At 47.0% G+C, this 21168-nt stretch overlaps 2 protein-coding genes across 5 annotated transcripts in view; one reads left to right on the top strand and one right to left on the bottom strand.

The window, feature by feature from the left end:
* Nucleotides 1-9313, bottom strand: part of MNAT1 (MNAT1 component of CDK activating kinase) — a 124703-nt gene extending 115390 nt beyond the window's left edge. For 3 of the 4 annotated variants that reach the window (XM_055802008.1, XM_055802033.1, XM_055802015.1), the window contains exon 1: nt 8158-8309. In XM_055802008.1, the coding sequence (XP_055657983.1) occupies nt 8158-8246 (89 nt within the window). In that variant the 5' untranslated portion in view covers nt 8247-8309. Of the gene's footprint in view, nt 1-8157; nt 8310-9237 lie in introns of those variants that run through there. The other variant, XM_027793060.2, reaches the window with a different exon arrangement.
* LOC101923486 (homeobox protein SIX4) lies at nt 9239-20700 on the top strand. Its single transcript, XM_005241804.4, has 3 exons — nt 9239-10109; nt 11743-12431; nt 14849-20700. Exons 1-3 carry the CDS (start codon nt 9244-9246, stop codon nt 15643-15645), a joined length of 2352 nt encoding a protein of 783 aa, XP_005241861.1. The 5' UTR covers nt 9239-9243; the 3' UTR covers nt 15646-20700.
* The last annotated feature ends 468 nt before the right edge of the window (nt 20701-21168 follow it).

Raw genomic sequence — 21168 nt, 5'->3', positions numbered from 1 at the left:
AGAGACTTTGGAAGAGTAATGGGATGGAACGGAGTCCAAAGAGCATCTAATCCCAATTAATAAAAACAGGAATAACTCCAAAAAGACACAGAAGAAAGATGACCTAGATTTTTATTCCCTAAGAAGTCAGGAAAAAGCTTTCTTTCTGAGAGAATACATTCCACTTTAAAAAAGTTTCTCACTTTGAGGATGCAGACAGACTATGATTGTGCAACTATTTCAAATAAGCACCAGTTAATCTAACCTCCCATGGCAGAACTGACAAACGTGACTAAAAACCTCCCTGGCGTGTCTCCCATCTCCCCCAGAAGAAACGAAGAGAATTCTCTTGAGATGTAAATTGTTGGGAATTAAATACATTACAGAGTTTTCATTACTTATCTCCCCAAAGCAAAGTAGGCATTTTTAGGACCACACAAAGTTCCTGTTCTGGTTGAGATTTTTAGCTATATGTAGTCCCAATCTGCTTTAGTCCACCAAGAGTACTTATGCTTTTCATCCAAGTAAGGATCTCCCACCCAGGAATCTAATTTGAGATGTGATATGGCAAGAGCAGCAAGAAAACAAGCCTAAGAGACAAAACAGAGCACTTTCTCTCTCAGACAAGCCAGCTTTTTAAGCATGCAGCTTCACAAAATGGTGCAAGCTAAATTACCATTATGCTATAGGAAGGTTCTTCCTTCAACCCTATTCCTACCTTACTTGTGGACACATGCTCCTACAGACTACCCTGCACCATCTCTGATGCCTATCTAACCATTCACAAGCCACTTCAACTCACTAGACCTGTACAAACACCACCACAATAACCTGAAAAAAAAAGTTTATTTTCTGCTAGGTTAGCAAGCTAGATCAGCTCCTGCAAGGGTCCAGTAAGTACCAGAGGCTGGTGGCTCTTTCCTTGTGCCTGCTGCCTGTTCACAAGTTCTGCATCTACATGCAGATTTCTATAGTTCAACCAGCACTACTCATACCATCTACACTCACGAGCTCGCGTACCACTTTTGTATTAAAAGAAAACTGGTGCCCTAAAAATCATATACACCACAGCCAACCTTTACATTCCAAATGACAGCCCTGACTACAGTATCATTGTCCTTGTATACCTTGCATGTAAGATACTTTCTTTAGGAAAAAAAGCTTGCCAAATAAAATTAAATATGTATTTAAGCACCTAATTCCCACATGCTCAAGGTAAAAGTTACAGGTCTGACAGATCCTCACTGCCTACCTCTAGTTAGACTTCTTCACTCAAACTCACTTGGCTGAAATACAATTTTACGCTATTTTCCACAGTCTCCAGGGCTTCCCCCCCCATCTTAGAAGAAAGGCATTTTCTTGAACCACACTGCAGAGAAGAATGCAGCAGGAAGCCAAGCAATCCTTCAACTTGGAAGGAGTTTAAACAAGAAGATTCTGAACTTTTTTCCAACAACTCCAGCCCCACACATTGGCATGAAACCCCTCTCCCCCCTATTCACCAGGGATGTTCCTACTTCCAACTCCTGGGGAATTTGACAGCCGCAAAACTCCAAATGCTCCTAACATTAAAATAAATATACAAATAATGAAACCTCCGTTTCTTCATTTTAGCAGCCGTTGGCACTGCAATTAATGTTCTCGGAGGATGCACTTACCCCCTAATGAATCCCTGGAACAGTCATAACAGGGTGCAGGGCAGATTACAGAATCCCCACAACACAACTCGGTAAATTGATGTCTCCCCTGAGCAACACAAAGCCGGGCCTAGAGATAGTAAGCATTGGTGTTTTTGCTGTCTTCATTTGGAAACCTTATTAACAAATTAAACGAGAAATAAACACATGTCCCTCTGGGAAAACAAAGGAAAAAAAGACATTTTAATAAGAAGTCTGGACACCTTTCCGTTAAGTCTCTCTCAGACAGGAAAAAGGCACCAGAAAAGCTTCTAACAGAGCAAGTTCATTAACTACCATATAAGATTGCAGAAAACTCAAAAATACTACACTGGCAGCAGCTGAAATCAAGCCTATCAGTTTCTGCAGAGGCTGTGCTGGTACCTGTGCCCCTGTCTCCCAGAGATGTCAAGCATGGGAAAGACACTTCGCAGAGACAGCACAACAGCTGGTACGACACTGGGGAGGAAAGCGAGTTTCTTTCCTTTCGTTGGTCTGTAGACACCCACATTTCCTCTCTACAAGTCAGGATAGGTCACAGGTAGCTGGAGCAGCAAGACTGGCTCCTAAAGAGAGCTTTACGTACCAGTTTCCCCCCTCCTCCCTATAGTGGGCAGTGGGACAACAAAGCTAAACCAGCAGCCCCAATTAACTACTTTTTTTACCTAAGACTTTTGTGTCTGATTGTTGGAGACCATATGGTCGAAGTTTACAGCCAACAGTAAATCTCTTTACCCAGTCCTGTTTGCAGTAACAACCTTAACATTCTTTTAATGCAGCTTTTGGTGGATGCATTTCCTTTCCTCTTTATGTAAGTAAATCAGTGGGATATGCTTAACCTGCCTCCTAAAACTCAACACAGGCAATGAAATCCAGGCAGGCAGAGTAAAAGATAATTCATGGTCTCAAATGAAGCCAGGTGGATTACAACTCCATTGGCAAGCACACACCCAGCATCTGTACGCTCAGAAAAGACATTAGGAACCTCCTGAATAATCAAACATCGTCATGCACACACAAAGGTTTCTGAATACAATCCTTGATAGTGAACTTTTAAAAGAAGGCAAAACCATCAGTGCACCTTACAAACTTGCAGAACTTTAATCAAGCATTGCTCCATAATTAGACACACTTTCCCCTGCACAAAAGCATCTCTAAAGCCAAGTATCTGATGCCTTGAACCTCTGTTATACTTAAGAAAATAAACTTTAAAAGACATTCATTTTTCTTTAACTGAGCATTTCCATACTAAGTCTCATCCTAGAACAACTTTTAACTGCTAATTTATCATTCTCCCTTCCAGTGACAGGGAAGATTTATAGTGGAAAAGGCCTATTTAACATTACTCTAATGCCAAAAACACATGGTATTACACTTTTGGTGATACTGGTTGAGAAGCAATAACCAAGGAAAACAAAATCCTAAGAAATAACCCCCCAAAAAAAACCCATTGCCATAACTGTAAGTAAGGCTTGGCTTAGTTCCATTGGAATAAACTGCAACGGAAGCCCAACTTGAAGGATGTTTACAGTCAAGACACACTGTCCAATTTCACTCTCGCACTCATCTGCCTGTACCTTATCTCCACCACGGCACCGCTGTGCTTATCAGCACATGAACCCTGTCCTGCCACAAGTGGCCACGAACACATTACAGAGCCCCACTGACCACAGGGAAACTGAGCATGGCAAACATGCAGCATGAGGAGAAAGTCACTGTGAGTTCTTCTAACATAGGGTCAAGCACACTGACACAGGTAAAGGACAAGGGAGGAGAAATGCTATCTGCATAAGTTGGTGCTAAGATCCAGACAAAACGTGTTGGCAGGAATAAGGTCACACTAAGAGAGAGATGGGAGCCCAGGACAGGCACTCTAACACATAGTATCTACCCCAGATGAGAGATTTAAGTGGGGAAGGGGAGAAGAAAGAACAGCCAAATCTCCAAAGCACAGGACTTCACAGCAAGGGGAACCCTCACTGCAGGCCTCTGTCAGAGAAGAAGGAACAAACAGGCCACACGTTGCCCAACAAACTGTCAAATACTTTGGGATTAACTTTGTTTATATAGGAGACTAGAAGAAAAAGGAACCAAACAAACAATAAAAAAGGCTCTTCTAGTTTCATTCTAATCAAAGGGGAAGAACCAGCTAAGAACATGAAAGTTGAAACAACTCGGCTGACAAAAAGCATAAGAAGGCAACTCTTGCAATCCTTCAGAAGGGCAAAACAGTGCTACAAAATAAAGAAAATGAACTAGCAGTAAAACCACAAGCTATCTGAAACCCAGGAGGAAGATCTGAAGCTTACCAACAAATCATCTCTGCTACAGTATAGGCTCTTTAATGATTTGAGTTTCAAAAGATTTTGCACAATCAAATCACTGAAGGTCACTTAATAAACTGAACAGCACAGTTAACAAAACGGGAAAGATCAAAGCATTAGGAAAGAAACTACTGAGAGGCAACACTGAAGGTAACATGAAAATATTCCTTCAGAAGGTCTGCAGTGAAAGAGTGAGCCGTTAAAAAGGAGCACATCGACCCACTATTCAACGAGAAGGAAAAATCTCTAACAGATGATGCCAAAATACCTGGGACATTTTCTGTATTGATCTTCATTCACTAAAATGTATTACCTGGCTAACGTAACTCATACCAGAGCAAAAGGAGCAAGAACGCAAGCTAGAACTGGGAAACACATTAGAGCAACTGCTCCAAACCTCCCAAGGCAACAAAGACAAGACTCTGAATTTCCCATGCGTATTTGTTGGCAAACTTCAAACAGAAAGCATGATAAAGGCAATATGCTTCTGCAAACAACCTAATAAGCTTCCATAAACCTATGGACTATATTGAGGGGTTACAGCATTAAAAGAGTACTTCAAGGTTGTCGAATCTGGTAGACATATATTTACCCTTTGAAAACTGACAAATGCAGTCCTCAACAATCATCTCTGCTCTCTGCATTATGTTTCAACAGCCTGAAGAAGGGCAAAAGCACCTGCCTCTAAAGAACAAGAAACCAAATACACAGGGAAACATGGACCAGCCAGGGTTACCAACAGATCCTGGGAAGATGCTGAAATAATCAAACAACCTGCGTATTTCAGATAATGAAATGTTAAGATTCAACACAAAATTTTTTAAGAACAAATCTTATCAAGCAAATACCATTTCTTCCAATGACACTGTAACAACATAGGTAGAAAAACCGCAACTAAAGGCAATATCGTTTTGGTTTAACTGGACTTTTGACACTCTTAAACTGACAGCCATATAACCTAAACGAATGCAGTACATGCTGAAGTACTGAGAGATGACTAGAAACCCATACCCAGAGATAAGTTATCATTATGTCAGTCAGAGAGAAAATAGGTACTGAGCCCATTCACACAGCTCTAATCTTTTAGCATTCTCCACTGCTACAAAAGGTAACTTGGGGTGGGAAGGCTATTTAGCAAGGAACCTATTGCAGGCAAGCCTGTATTTTGCTGTGCTTTACTTTAATTTCTTATGGTCACAAGCAATAACTCTGAAGATCTCCCAGACCTCTTGGAAAATATCAGGACAGAAAGAAAGGTCATTTTCTTAAGTTAACAGAGGAAAATCTGGGACAGTCACAAGCACTTTAATGGAGGGACTCAGAATCCAAAGTCACTTGAAGCAAGTGCAAAAGTCACTTGAAATATGTTGTTTGACAGAGCAAAAAGGTAAGAATAATCAGCTGCATAACACAACACAGAAGGCAAGGTTAAATACTGTTCTGCCCAGAGATATGTTGAGTGGTAAAGCGCTAAAGAATCTGGGGCTTATGCAGAACATAAATCACACATATCACTGAAAAAAGATAAATAAATATGCAGAGACTCATTGTCCTATTAAGATATACAAAATGCAAGTATCATATGAAAAGAACACAAAGTAATTTTGGCTCTGCCTGTTGTACTAAGGACTCAGATAGAGCACCGTGTCCAGTTCCAGTGTTCCAGAAAAATGCAAACCAAGTGGAAAAAGCCTCAAGAAAAGCAGTGAGAATAGCCCACAGATGTAAGGAAAAAAATTTTAAAAAATAATAAAAAAAAACCACTGAAGAGATGAGACTGAAGGAATGGGATTTCTTAAGTGTGGAAAATACCAAAGAGAAAGCCCCCAAAACATGCGACACATTCCTACAGAAGAGGTGTAACAGAGTTCACAAGGTGTATAAAATGCACAAATAGAATTCTTAAATGCTTAAATTATATCAAATAAATTGGATTTGAAATTAGAAGAAGTATTTTCAATGGCAAGAACAGCAAACTATTGGAATAGATTGCCTAAGAAGGGTAAATCTCCATCAGAAACTTATATTAGCTCACTTGCTTTGAGAGTTAAACATTCTTTCCTCATGCCTGAAACACGGTGAATTTATGGAAGAACAAATATCAATTACCTCCCCTTTTTCCCCTCATACTTCATTCACAGGTACCTCATCTGAGCTTCCAGCTTCTAGATCAGTTATTATGACAATTTATTAACCATTACTAAAAAATTACTTCCACCATTAAGGCTTTGTAACATCATATGGAAATAATGATAAAAACATAACCTTTAAAGGAATTATTGGAATGATATTACAGTGGAAAAGTGACCCCACTTGAACCACATCAAGACTGAGTCCTTAATTACAACAAAAACAAAGAAATCCAGAGATCCTACGCACACAGTGACTTCAACTTTACCCTCACTACACGTACACTTTAAAACAGCGGTGCCCAGCTGCATAGACACACTTTGCTGGGAAGGTAAAGGAGGGGCTAACAGACCTTGCTGGGTCCAGGTAAGGTCAGACTGGGTGGGCCTGCATAGGCCTCTCCTGGCAAGCACCCTGCAGAGATACCCGGCTGGCTCAACCCTGGGCCATGCAGAATGCAGGCTACTGATCTGGCCTTGGATAAAATGCTTGGCAAATGCAGAAGTGCAAACAACAAGAGCTGGGGGAAGCAGAGGCAGTCCTTGGGCAACTGGCAAGGAACAAGGAAAGCAAGACAAGACCCCAAATACGGTGTCAGCAGCTGGACCCAGTAAAGCGTGAAACATGACTAGTTTTCTTATGCAAAGCTCAGCTACAAAAAGAACCCACTGAAAACCAAAGCAGGAGAGCAAACTGAAACATGCTGTCCTCTGCTGGAAGTGGCTCTGGAGGAGCTTGAAAGCAGAAGGTCATCTAGACCACTAGCCCTTCGATCTTCCTTGAAATAGAAGATAGAAGCATCATTTTAAAGCTGCACAGCCTTGGCTGAATGTGGCTGTTACCTTCTGAACTCCAACTAATGCTGCACTTCTACACAGCCAGCATCACTGTCACCAATGGGGCACTCCTGATACCACCACCCTCTCCTATACCACCACTACCAGGAGATCATCTGCTGCTTTCCCACACCTTCCCTCGTAGCAACGCAAGTCAGGCAACTGGATGAAAACTAACATTTTTTTCTAAGGAAATAACTTAAAATCCTTTGTTGCAACCCAGTTCATTCTGCTTCGCTTGCAGTACTATATCAAGTTAAGAAAAGCTTTTGGGCTGCATCTTTTGAATGTAATTCACATGTAGTTTGAAAATATAAATAGCTCAATACACACATCACCAGAAAGATGAAAAGACACAAAAAACAAACAAAACAACTGAAAAACCAGAAAGGGCTACTACTGCAGTATGAGGCTTCTAAAATGTGTGCCCAGAAAGAATTTAGTCTTGAAAACTTGCACACTGAAGACATCCAGATCTGAAAGTGATTGAGTTCAGACTACATATGACTTAAATCAGCTAAAGCCAGTGGTGGGAATTATTTAACCTTTCAACCTTGGGGAAAAAGAAAAAAACCCATGACTCTTGCTGCAAAAAAATACCGAATGAGTAAACAACACAATCACCACAGGTTCACGAGAGGATTTTCCAACATTGAAACCAGCATCAAGCCTTCAGGCAAAGCATTCCTCATTCAGGAGGATTAACACGACAAAAAACCAAAAGAAACCAGGTGGGGCTCTTTCCTTAATTATCCAAGCACAGTATTAAATAGAAACAATAAGTGTTTAAATTGATGAACGCGTATCTTTCTCCACGTTCCGCGTTTCATACCCGAGGCCTCACACCCCTTCGAGGCAGGAGCCGGTGACCAGCCCCACAGCCGGGCCCCGTGTGCTCCCCGCGAGCGTTTCGCTCCGGAGCAGCGGCCGCCAGCAGTGCTTCAGCCGCGCACCGCGACCCAGCCCCCGGCCCCTAGCGGAACGGCCGGCTGCAGCGCTGCCGCCGGGAGAGGCCAACGGGGGCACAGGGCGGCCCGCAGCCGCCTCGCAAACGCCCGCACGGGCCTGGCGGGGCCGGGCGAGTGACCGCTCCCCTCAGGCCCCGCCGCCCGGTCCCCCTCGCTGAGGAGCAGCCCCAGGCCGGGGCGCCTCTCCCCTCACCGCGTCCGTTCCCCCCGGCCCCCCTCAGGGCGCGGCGGCGGCCCCACTCACAGCGTGTGCCCGCAGACGTTGACCATCAGCTTCAAGGAGGGGTTGCGGTACTTAGTGGTCTTGCACCGCGGGCAACCCTGGTCATCCATGGCCGCCGCCTCCCCCTCCCTCTCTCCTTCCCTCCGCGCCTTCCGCCTTCCGCCGCGCGGTGCCCCCGCCAAAGGGGCCCGTCGGCACCGCCTGCCGCCCTGCTCGTTCCGCCCGCCGCGGGGACCCGGCCCGGCTCGCTCCGCACCCCTCCCGGCCTCGACCACTATCAGGCAGGGCCAGCCGGCGGCGGCGAGGGCCACGGCGGCCGGGCCCAGCAGGTACGAGCCGCCCCGGGCAGCACCTGCCTGGCGCCGGGGCGCGAAGGGGGGCAGGCCGGCCCGGCCCGAGAGCTCCGGTTGTAACGGGGGGGGGGGCGGGGGGCGCTCCCGCCTAATGAATAATCAACAGGAGGCCGCTGCGGGGCGGTAGCTCCCTGGCGGGGCTCCCCTCAGCCCTGCTGCCGGCCCGGCCGAAACGCCGTACCTCACCGCGGGTAACTACCGCGGCGGCGCCTCGCACCCTCAGAGTTTTCATTCTTCGCAGCCCAGCGCCCTCCCGGCCCGGGGAAAGACGCTCGGCGGCGGCGCAGGTGAGGGGAGCCGCCGCCCACGGGGGCGTCCCTGTGGTGGGGCGCCGCGCTCCAGGTGGAGGTGGGGAGGGAGCGGGGTGGGGGGCAGAGGAGAGGAGCGGGGCCGCTTGATTGACGGTTGCCCTGGAGACGCGGGAGCCCCCGCCCCCCCGGCGCGGCGCAGCCAATGGGCGGGCGCGGCCGGGCCAGCAGGCTGCGGTGCCATATAGTATTGCAGCGGGGCTGGGAGTCACGTTGGGGGGAGCCGCGGAGAGGAGCCCGTTTACACTACTTTGCTATAGCAGCTATCTTTAATGGTTATTGCGTGGCCGGGAGGAAACCTGATCGGCTAGAGCCGGCCGAGAGCAGGAGGAGGAGGAGGAGTGGACTTTCCAGAGAGATAGGAAGGGGGGAGAGGAGGAGAAGGGGACGGGGGGAAGGGGGGAAAAAAAAAGAAAAAGAAAAAAAAAAAGAAAACAAACCGAAACATGTCTTCTGCCTCCCCCACGGACGAGATTACGAGCGCGGTGGAGATCAAGCAGGAAAATGTGATGGAAATCCTCTCTGAAGCCAGCAAGGTGCCCCCCGACGGGGCCGCGGCGGGAGCCCTGAACCCCGCGCCGCCGCCCCCTCCCGCCGCTGCCCCGTTCCCCATGGAGCACGCAGGCTCCGCCGCCGCCGGGGAGGAGGGAGCCGCGGACCAGGTACTGCTCCACACGGAACTTCTGGCCAGGAATCACCACGCTGCCTCGTCTCCCTCCTCCTCTTCTTCTTCTTCCTCCTCCTCCTCTTCCTCGCAGACCCCCCTGGCTTTCTCCCCGGACCACGTCGCCTGCGTGTGCGAGGCGCTGCAGCAAGGTGGGAACCTGGACCGCCTGGCCAGGTTCCTGTGGTCTTTGCCCCCGAGCGATCTGCTACGTGGCAACGAGAGCCTTATGAAAGCCCGGGCGCTGGTGGCTTTCCACCAGGGCATCTACGCCGAGCTCTACAGCATCCTGGAGAGCCACAACTTCGACTCCTCCAACCACCCGCTCCTGCAGGAGCTCTGGTACAAGGCTCGCTACACCGAGGCGGAGCGAGCCCGGGGCAGACCCCTGGGGGCGGTGGACAAGTACAGGCTGCGGAGGAAATACCCGCTGCCCAGGACGATCTGGGACGGCGAGGAGACGGTCTACTGCTTCAAGGAAAAGTCCCGCAACGCGCTGAAGGAGCTCTACAAGCAGAACCGGTACCCCTCGCCGGCCGAAAAGCGCAACCTGGCCAAGATCACCGGGCTGTCCCTCACCCAGGTCAGCAACTGGTTCAAAAACCGCCGGCAGCGGGACCGCAACCCTTCGGAGACCCAGTCCAAAAGGTGAGGGCAAACTTTCCTCCCCGCCCCCTCTCCCGCCTGCCTGCCTTCCCTCTCCCGGCTCTTTCTTCCCTTGCAAACATGGCGCTTACCTTCGGTGCGCCTCGTCCTCCCCTCCTTCCCCCTCCCCGCTCCCTCGCTCCCAACACACCCACCCGGCCCGGGCACGCAGGCATGGGAGGGAGCCGCGCCGCGGCGGCAGCGCGGGGAAACTTCTCCGGGCCCCGCCGCCGCCCCGCGCTCCCGCCGCGCCCGGCCCGCGCCGCCACCCCTTCCCCGGGCCGAGTGACCCGCCGGGCGGCGCGGCGGCGAAGGGAAGGGCGGCGGGGGGGGGGTCGCTTCCCCGCCTTGTTTTTATTTAATTGTCGCGCCTGACAGAGTTAATCATTGACGGCGGCCGGAGGACGCGCGGGGGTGTGGGGTCCCGCCGCTCGCTCTGTTTTGAAACCTGACTCGGGAGCGGGCCGGGCTCGGGTTTCAGCGGGGGAGCGGGGCCGGCCGCGCCGGGCCTCAGCGGCCGCACCGCCTGACCCGGCCCGCCGCAGGCCTCCGCCTCCAGCCCCGCGGCCGGCCGCTCCCCGCGGGGTGGGAGAGCCTCCCCAGCCCGGCCGCGCTCCGCCCGCGCCCGGCCCGGGGGCTCTGCCTCGGCACCCCCCCGCGCCGTGCTCCCTCCCTCCCTCCCTCCCTCCCCGCGGGCGGAGGGGCCGCGGCGGGGGCTCGGCGCCGCGAGGCGGGCAGGTGGAGGTGACCTCCCTGCTCCCGCCCCCCGCCTTCCTCCGGGGCAGGGACGGGAAGGGAGGGGAGAGGCGGGGGGGGGGGGAGAAAGAGCGGGGAGAGGGGGAGGAAGGGAGAGGAGAGGAAAGGAGGGAAAAAAGCGGCGGCCGGCGGAGGGCCCCAAGGCATTTCTCAACCAAGGGCGCGATTGTGCCGCCGCGGCCCCCTCTCCGCGGGACACATCAAAGGGCGAGGGGGGAGGGAGGGAGCGACCGAAAAATGCAGTCGAGGGCGGACCAGTCAGCAAAAAAAGCCCGGCGGGGCCGGGGCGGAGGGGCTCGGCGGGGCCGGGGCGGCCCCGCGGGGCGCCGCACAAAGGCCGCCCCCCACCCCCTCCCGAGGTGCCGCCGGCGGCACCTGGGGGCAGCGCGGGCCGGGCCCCCTGCGGGGCCTCCCCCCTTCCCGCGGCCGGGGGCCCGGGGGCGGCCCGGCGGGGGCGGCGGGCTGAAGCCGGGAGGGTCGGGCGGCGCTTCCCGGCCCGCTCTCGCCTCCCGCAGCTGCTGCCCAGCGAGTTACCAAATGGCTGCAGCCGGGCCCGCACGTGTGGGCACCCCAGGCCGGCGGGGGGGCCCAGCAGCCGGCTCGCCCGCACGGCGGGGCTGGCCGGGGCGGGGGGTGGGGGGGTTACAAGTCTATCACCCTGTCTTTAAAGTTCCTCCTCGGCCAGCGTTTGATGTGCCCTTTTCTAAGAAACATCCCCCTTGACTTTAAATTCCTTTAAAGTGCCTTGCAAAGGCAAAACGCTGGAGAAAAATCGTTCGGGAAAACTCTCCCAAAGTGCCTGGGAGCAAGGAGCCCCCCTGGGTGCAGGGCTTGCTGGCAGGCTGTGGTAATGCAGTGTCATCTCCGTCTTTTCCCATAGCGAGTCTGACGGCAACCCTAGCACGGAAGATGAATCCAGTAAGGGGCAGGAGGATTTATCTCCCCATCCGCTCTCCAGCTCATCCGATGGCGTTACCAGCCTCAGCCTTCCCAGCCACATGGAGCCCGTCTACATGCAGCAGCTCGGAAACACTAAAATAGCCTTGAGCTCATCTGGCGTCTTGTTGAATGGAAACCTCGTGCCTGCCAGTACCTCTCCTGTCTTTCTCAATGGTAGCTCTTTTCTTCAGGGACCCAACGGTGTCATTCTCAACGGACTCAGCGTGGGGGCTTCGCAGACGGTTACCTTAAATTCGCCCAAAACCACGTCGAGCGTTGTAAGCAATGGGGTGTCCATTACTGACATACTGTCGTCTTCATCAGATGATGTCAAGGACTTCAAACTCCTTCAGGCTTCGGTCCCCAATGCGGCAGCAGCCACCTTCAGCCCCAGCAACATCCCGGTCTCCTTTCCAGGATTGATACCAAGCTCAGAGGTGAAAAGGGAAAGCATACAAACTGCTGCTTCCCAAGATGGAGGCTCCGTAGTTACTTTTACTGCTCCTGTCCAAATAAACCAATATGGCATTGTCCAGATCCCCAATTCAGGAACAAATGGCCAGCTGCTGAACGGAAGCATCGGTTTTTCTTCTCTGCAGCTGCCTCCTGTTTCTGTGGCAGCTTCACAAGGTAAGAGTTTTGTCTTACAGCAAGAGGTATGAGAAAACGTTGGAATCAGGCACACATAGCGTTTTAAAAGCTGTGGTCTTTTTTCCTCCAAGGTACTGGGAATGTATCTCAGCCACAGCCACGCGCAGTACCTAAAACAGTACCTTTTGCTTGCCTTTATTGTGTGTTATGCTCATGGGCAGACTGTTACACGAGGCTGAGCTCCTCTACTAAGAGCAGAGAAGGAGGTCTGGTAATTTACAGCCCTTTCATCTCACACTGTTGTCAAGAGGTCTGTGATACCAGCCTTCACAAATATCTGTAAACTTTACACGTTTCAGTAATTCAGAATATCCCCCATTTGCCATTGAATTCTTTTAATGAGAAGGTTCATAAAGATGAAAATTGCAGCAGCTGGAAATTGTTACTGTTGTTCTTGTGGTGGTTGTTTTGTTTTTTGGGTTTTTTTAACCAAAGCATTTCATAAAAATAAATTTTAAGTGACTATAGACACAACAAGACCAAGCAGTTACACTCTTACATTTTCTGTCTTATAATTAAGAAAGGCTAAACTGCAGGGAAACAATAGAAATGTGCAATAGCTTGTAGATAGAAAACGCGAGGGTATTTGGATAAAACTGCCCTCGGTCCAAGGGAAATACGTCATGGCAGGTTCACGTGCCAAGTGCGCAGGCTCCTCCCCAAGCTTGCTTTGGAGTTTGTCTTAACATACCATAGACTGAAACTTGCAGCCAGCCAGGAAGAATCCCTGGGGAGCACAAGCCTAGTTCTGGATCCTTGTTTTGAAGCAGGTCAGTTATAAAGCACAACCCAACAGCTTTGTTGCTCATTAGCCACTGTATCTTTGGTTATGAAAATGATGAAACTGGAACGAATCCCTAGTTTCAGGAGCTGTGAGTATTATAATGAAAATCAAATTGTGCTCATGTTAGCTTATGTGAGTTATTCTTGCTGTAAGACAGGGAGGAACACTGAAGCTGTACAAATACATTTTAAATGGATGCATAATTAAAAGATCCTAAAATGCGGCACTCGCAGTCACTGGAATTTATTTGTGCATAGTTTAAACAAGATGAAAAAGAGAAGACATTTGGTCTGAATACGACCTGTAATTATAAAAGCCATTTAATCCGTGTGCTCCAAGGCATAAATGGACAGCCAGGAAAGGTGAGGAAGTTCTGTCCCTTAACTAGTGTGGGACTGTTGTATTTGAAAGTCTTAGGATTAATAATAAGCTCTTCTCTGAACATGTTTCCCATTGTTAAAAACGCCAATGCCCACTGGAGAGTGATCCACTGTGTGTCTAGCCTGGTGCAGTAAGAAGTCAGGATCTGTACTTGCTGCTTTGATTTCTTTTTCTTAACATGAGATGGATGGATAGCTGGCTGTCTATTCCAAGTGGTGTGCTGCAGGCTATTTTAAGCAAGCTACAGTACAGTAAATTATATCTTACTGCCAGGTAACTTCAAGTTGTCTTGCTTTATTCTTCTAGCTTATACATATGAGTAAGATCTTCTAAAAAATCATCATTGATCAACAGAAATTAATAGGGAGTTAATATACTCCCCAGGTGAGAAACGCTTTTTCAATGCGGTTGTAAAAAATTCAGGTGTCTCCAACTGTAGCTTCTTAAAATAACGATTAAACTGCTTTTGAGAAAGAGAGGTGTAACTTTCATGGCATGTCCAGTAAAACCAACTTCGGGTCACCTCTGGCTGCCTCTTCCTGCTTTGGCTAGCTACATCATCACATGAGCAGTGCCATGGCTTTCAGTGAGGGTAGGCAGTCGCTGGGTGAATTTTCGTGGCGTGGTAGATGTGGTAGGGTTAGGTTTTTAGAAACACACAATAAAGCAAGGTGAAAGACGTTACATCTGAGGGCTTGATGGACAGACTACCTAGTTAACCCAATAGAAGTTACTGGGTTTTGGTGGTTTTTTTGCAGGTTGACTTCAGTTGACTTCAGTAGATTCTGCCCAGCAGAAATCCAGTAGTGGATTTCATGTGACGTGTCTCCAGTTCCCACACACAAGCTGTAGTCTGTCACTGAACTATCTTTAATAGCTTTTCATGCTTCTATTCTTAGAAATTGAGTGGTGGCAACTAGCGAAGGCCAAAGCACGTTCATTTTAATCACATGACTGGGGACTGTTTGCCCCTTAATGAGAGTCTGAAAGATACCTCGTATACCAGAACCTTTTCCTTTTTTTTTTTTTTTTTTTTTCCTTTCTAGAAGCACTTTCTATTAATGGCTTTTATTTCTTCATACCAAATTTTCTCTCACCTGTTACAAACAACACTATTCTGTGTGGCATTACTGCAGATATGAAAAAGACCAAAACATCTTAACAAAACGCCCGCACAGCTCTTTGCCAGCTATAATCTGTGTTTTCCTTTCTTTTGCTTCTGGTTTTCTAGGTAATGTTTCAGTAAATCCCAGCACGTCTGATGGAGGAACTTTTACAACTGAATCTTCAGCAGTGCAGCAGGGAAAGGTCTTCTTCAGCCCCCTTGCTCCAAGTGCAGTTGTTTATACAGTTCCCAATTCAGGCCAGGCGGTAGGCTCTGTCAAGCAAGAAGGACTGGAAAGAAGCCTTGTGTTTTCTCAGTTGATGCCAGTCAGTCAGAACACGCAACTAAATGTAAACATGTCTTCTGAAAATATATCCAGCGGAGGACTCCAGTCCCTGGCCTCCTCCTTAGTGAATGTAACGCCCTCACATAACTTTTCCCTCACACCACCAACTCTCTTAAATGCTGCAGAACTGAACTCTGGTATCTCAGAGAGCCAGTCCATGTCGTCGCCTGTGACCAGTACCTCTACGGTGATATCTATCAGCAACACTAACTATGCAACCCTTCAGAACTGTTCCCTCATTACCAGTCAAGATCTGTTGTCCATTTCTACAGCACAGCCCACACTTGGAGAAATAGTTTCTACAAGTGGAGACCGTGTCAGCCACTCCTCTGCACAAGTACATCAAGATTTTGTCAGAGAGCACAGGTTAGTTCTGCAAGCCGTACCTGATGTCAAAGAGAATTTCTTACCTAATGCTGAGAGTAAGTCAACTGGCAATTTAATGATGATGGATTCAAAATCCAAGTATGTTATGAGTAACATGGTTGACACAGTTTGTGAAGAACTGGAAACAGACAAAAAAGAACTTGCCAAACTGCAGACAGTTCAGATGGATGAAGATATGCAAGACTTGTAACTTTTTTTCTTGCTTTCTGTTTTAATAGATAAGTCTCCTGTTGAGGCCCTAACAATCCCAAAGTGGGTTTGTTTTGGGTTGTTGGGGTTTTTTTGTTTGGTGGGGTTTGGGTGTTTTTTTCATTTAAAGAAAACAGAAGAACATTTAAGTGGTCTGAATCAATGTACAGAGGAATCTCTGGCAATGGAATTAGGTTGCCACCCTTGGTTTGCATGCAGTTTTCTCTTAAGCAGATTAAAGGAGAAAGAAAATGCCAGGGCAAATACCGAGCGAATGGGTACAGATTTGGCTATGAGATACGACCCTGATAATTTAACTAGACTCTTCGTAGTACAACATACTCTCAACAGTAAGTATACACTCCTAACTTTAGATAGAAAACAAAAATCTCGCTCCGAAAAGGTAGAAACAATGCAGTCATTTTTGCTGTTTACTTCTAGTCCGTGGGCATTGAGAAACTTTTAAGGATCTCTAGACGATACCTCACCGGCTACTTTTATGTTGTTTGAGGTTAAGAAATGAAACAAAATCATAAGTAATATTGTTACTGGTGTGTTTGCTTTTTTCCAGCAGACTTGCTTTCAAACCAAAAATCTCGCATCAAATGTGTACAGGCTTCTAAATGCTACAGCTAGCATTTTGTCAGTGCACCAGAAAAAGCATCATCTGAAACTCTAATTATGCAACTCAAAAGCTTTTTCTCCAGTATGAATGTAAATATTGTTTCAGTTGTTATAAAGGAGACTTTTTTTTTTTTTAATTAGTACAATGGATTTTATTTATGGTTTATGTTCCCTTTCACTTTAGACACAATGCATTGAAAAGGAAAACGTTTTCTGGCTGTTTAATTTATTTTTATTGTTTGAGCAGGAAGTAAACGTAGTTATTTCTGACAAGGTTTTACTTTTTTGTAGTTTTTCAAGCAATAGACTGTAAAAGTAAAATGTTAATCACACTGAAACTAGAAAATGAACTCCCAGTCTCACAAACCCAGGAGGTCCCTGTCTCTACCCCCTCTGTCTTTGTGTTCAGGGGTTTTTTGTTTGTTTTGTTAGTAATTTGCGAATTAGTTGAACCTTTTTGTGTATTTTTTACAGGATTCCATGTGCCTTTCTTCCTAGTGGCCTTATCTTTGTTACTAAAGCACAGTGGCAGGAGGAATAAAAACACTGATTTGCATATATCCGTCCTCAGGGCCAAATCCTGATGCCTTACTTCTGCAAGTAGACTCGCTGACCTCAGTGCCCCTACTTGCACGAGTAAGAAGAGTTTTTAAGTCTTGCGGTCATCATGGGTGACATTTACTAGCGGTGCAGAGAGCCAAAGATAGGTCCTTCTGCACCATGTCAACAGGGCAGGAGGAGTCCAAAGAGGGACCATGGGCTGAGCTGTCATGCTGAGGGAAAGGTCTTAGCCTCAGGCAGATGAGCAGGAAAGGTTGGATGGGCAGGCCAGGGAAGGGAGCCCCATGTTTACACGAACCCATTGGCCACACAGCCCGTGTGCGAGGGCTTCAGCTGCTGTTCAGGCAAGCAGGCCCCCATCCAGGAGTGCACTTAAGCGTGTATTTATATATCCTTCCAGAATAAGCCGTGTGGAGGCTGATGGGGGGAACTGCAGCTGCCCAAAGGGCTTGTGGGAGCAGGCAGGGTCTCCGCCTGGCTGCAGCTGGGTCTCCTCTTCCTTCGCCCCTTTGTGCTGTGCTGAGGACAGCAGAAGCAGAAGGGCTCTGGGCAGGTGGAACACGTCTTACCTTTCCTCCAGAGGAGTTTTTGTAGCATGGAAAAGCACATCCTTAAGCTTTAAAATATTAAGAAGAATGCAGATGTGTAAAAATTACATGCTGTTAATCGTTGTGGTTTGGTTTTGTTATTTTTTTATTCTAATGTGAATATATACAGTAACGAAAGCATGTATTCATCCTCATCAGGAGCCTGGTCTGAAGCCTTTGGAAGGCAATGGGAAATGTTTTCATAAGCTTCTTGGGCTCTGAATTGTGTTTAGGACAAAACAAGATCATTTATAAAGGACAAAAAAATGGAAAGGAAAGAAAACCCAGTCTGTTTCTGTCTTGGTGTTAACTGGTTCTGTGGAAGGCCTTCGCAGAATGAAGGGGGTTTTCTGTGCGCTGTGAGCATGGCATAGACATCCTTGCTATTGTTTTGCACTATATTGAATACAGCACGTTTTGCAAGGTATTCTGTGGAACGTTGAAGCTGAGCTCTTGGTGAGCACTGGAGGCCACGCTGTGAGCCGGAGTCTCTAGGGCTGCAGGGAAAGGGAAGAGCGAGTGTGCAAGGGGTGTGCTTTGCAGCTGTACGGAGATGCTGATGCTATGCAAACAGAAACAACCCATTAGCAGTTGGCTGTCCCCGCGTGCTCCCAAGCAAAAAGAGTGTCTAAGGCAAGTGCTTTAAAGTGGAGATTATCGCAAGCAGAATGTGGAGCTGTATGTTCCCTTGGCACAATTTCCCTTCACATTCATGGGATCTCTGCATGAGTAGGGAATCTGATGGTCCAGAGTTCTCCTCTCCACTCTGCTTGTTTATCTCTGGGCTCCAGCATGAGCAATCTGCTTCCCACCTCTTCTTCACCCGTAAAACCAAGATGATGATGACAGTAACAGTAGCTGTATCTGCTTTGCATTCATTTGTTCAACCCTTTGGAAAATTAGAAGGACCCTGTGTCGTTGTTGTATTAATGGAGCATGTGTGCGTGGCTCTGAAGGAGTTGTTTGGGCCTTAACATTTGGCCCGTGAAGCTCAGACTGTATTTGGAGGCAAACTACAGAGTATTTCGGAGCACTCTTGTTGTTGATGCGATCAGGTCTCATAACTGAAAAGAATGTGGTGTTACACCAGTACTGTTACTTTTTTTTCTATATTTTTTTCTCCTTTGCATTCATTGTGTTACTGAGGCTCTGAATTCCATGACTTTGCAGCACAGTTGACATGAAAACTCTGTATGTTGTTACAGTGGTGCGTATCTTGGAGTGTCTGGTACTTCTAATAGACTTCCCGCTCCTCAGTGGGAGTGGAGGATGTACATAAAAGCAGTGGTTTGGGACAAAGTAAGATTAATCTATTCTAGTCTTCCAGATATCAAGTAACTTATTTTATTATTATGTTTTACTCTTTCTTTCTCCCATTGAAAATAAGTGTCATTCCCTCCAGATAATGTAGTTATAACCTCATGTTTTCTGCAGGTACATATGCACAATATAAAAACTCATTGCACGGTACAGTGTTTTTAAAATAGATATTTAAATAGTAGTTTTAATCCTACTGTAAAATAAGGGTCAGTTTTTATTATGTGGCCCTCAAGCAAGCAGGCTAACTGCTCTAAATAGACAGTACACAAAGCCCCGAAAAGTATCTGGGGCCGGATCTTCGGCTGCTGTAAATAAGGCATTGCTCCACTGATTCCAAAACTGAGGATTTTACACAGTGTTTAGGGGATGTGGATGCTCATTTCTTACACTCATGAATGGCAGTGAGTGTCCAAGTCCCACAGTCCTTATTATCACATTGTGTTCCTTAAATGGAAGGTATGTCATACATATTCCTTCTCCCTCCCTCTCTGTTACAGATGAGAATAAAGGATCGTTTCAGCTTCACATATGTTTGTAACTTGTAAGTCCACTGGAAATCTTACAGGAAACATTGCCAAATTCTACTACTTTTCTGATCCCAGACCCAGCTTTGAAAAATACACTTAAAGTTTAAGCAAATTCCTACAAAGCATGATGTTAAAAAACCCTTTGTTCTTTACTACTTTTAATTAAGGCTGCCTCTTTCACCCAGAGTTTTGCAGAGAACCAGAAATATATTAAATTGAATGCTCTGTCTGGACTATTCGCAGCATTATTCCTGTGGTGTTACCTAAAAGGACATTTCAGCCCCATAAATCAAGGACATGTATCGGCCAGGTCCTCGGCTGGGCTAAACTAGCACAGTTCCATTGACTTTCACGCCAGCCGAGAATATGGTCCATTCATTTCACTGGAGTTGGGTCAGGGACGGATTTGGCCCAGTACACGGTGGCAGTATGAACCAGTGCAGAAGGCTGACACTCAGACAGTTATAACCTAACAGTCACAGCCTATTGAAACATATACCTCTTTCCATTTACTACTTTACCCTACCTGTGGATTCAGGAAGACTCATTTGGAAAGCTACCTTACCCAGAAGTAAGGCTGGAACCTTCTTTATTGTTACTACCATCAATCTGAGATTAATGATAACTTGACAGGTTCTGACTTTAAATCCTGCAAAACCACCTCAGTAACTGTTCTTAGTTAAATTGAACAGGGCAGAATTTGGCCCCATGTGCACAGGAGCTTTTCCCGTATGTAGATTTCCAGTGCCTGTGCACGTTTCTTAGCAAGGGCAGATGAACAACCGAGAAGGTGTATCCCTCCAGTTTCATACAAAGTACTTGTGCAGGACTCACAGGGGCATGAATCACCTAGTGCTTGTGGTCAAGAAGCATCTCAAATTGTAAAAAAGAATAGTGATTTTATAACTCTGGAAACAAAAGTAATGATGTTTTACAAGCAAGGAGAACTGAAGTCTTCCTGTATCTCCTAGCAGTTATCTTGAAGGATATTTTATACCTTACTTGTATGTTTCATATAATTTAAAACTAGCTTCTTAAATTTCTGAACTCGAGGGGGTGAATCTTCTGACTTTCAGGATTCACATTCAGAGGATGATTGTTCTTTTGCTGCATGTACTGTTTGCCCAGAACTAACCAGTTATTTCTGTGATATGGGTTTATTGTGCCTTACAACAAATATGAAACTTAAGCGGAATGTATGCATTAGAGGAGGGAATAATCAGAGACTTTACTGCACTGTTAGGTGATGCCGCCCCAGAGTGTATCATCAAACATATCTGTGCTTAATTACCCAACCAAAGAGATCTAAAGTATGTATGTTTGTTGTACTGTAATAGGGGTTTGTGCCTGGACAGTTAAGTGTTTTATTTGTATTCTGAGATGATGTGAACTTATTTTTCTAAACACTATACTGAATAAACTTTATATTTATACACATCTTGTGTAAATACTTCTATTTGGATATCATGTGAGGGCTTTGAATGTTGTGTTAGAAAAGCAATCTAAACTAGAAACAGCTTTTAATGACTCATCATGATGGTGGTGGCACCTAGGAACACCTGTGCTCACCAGGGAATTGGTCTAAAGCCTACGTAGGCTAGAATGAGACTTTCTATTGGCTTGAGTGGGTTTTTTCAGACCCTAACTTTGTTTCTAAAATACAAAATTAAAAACCATAAATCTGTTTCATATCAAACCTAGCTATTACATCTGTATCTGAAACCAAATTTATACCATAATTAGATAGATACTATAGGAACATATTCCCACCTACTAGTGAGAACTAGTCAGTGTTTACTGGTGGCTCCCATGGCATTGGGATGCTTTCTGTGTCAGGGTTTCTGTGTAGGTGGGTAAATTCCTATCTGCTAAATTCGTATTTGCTGAATTTTTTCTTTAAAGTGT

The sequence above is a fragment of the Falco peregrinus genome, chromosome 1 (genome assembly GCF_023634155.1).
Source record: "Falco peregrinus isolate bFalPer1 chromosome 1, bFalPer1.pri, whole genome shotgun sequence".
NCBI classification, from domain to species: domain Eukaryota; kingdom Metazoa; phylum Chordata; class Aves; order Falconiformes; family Falconidae; genus Falco; species Falco peregrinus.
The sequence above is the reverse complement of the archived record's forward strand: the minus strand, read 5'-3'. Positions and strand labels throughout refer to the sequence as shown.

What these genes read in the sequence shown, in the direction of transcription:
- LOC101923486 (XM_005241804.4), top strand. Translation starts at nt 9,244, where the DNA reads ATGTCTTCTGCCTCCCCCACGGACGAGATTACGAGCGCGGTGGAGATC. An exon ending in TCGGAGACCCAGTCCAAAAG is followed by an intron (nt 10,110 to 11,742) that starts GTGAGGGCAAAC and finishes CTTTTCCCATAG; the next exon opens with CGAGTCTGACGGCAACCCTA. An exon ending in TTCTGTGGCAGCTTCACAAG is followed by an intron (nt 12,432 to 14,848) that starts GTAAGAGTTTTG and finishes CTGGTTTTCTAG; the next exon opens with GTAATGTTTCAGTAAATCCC.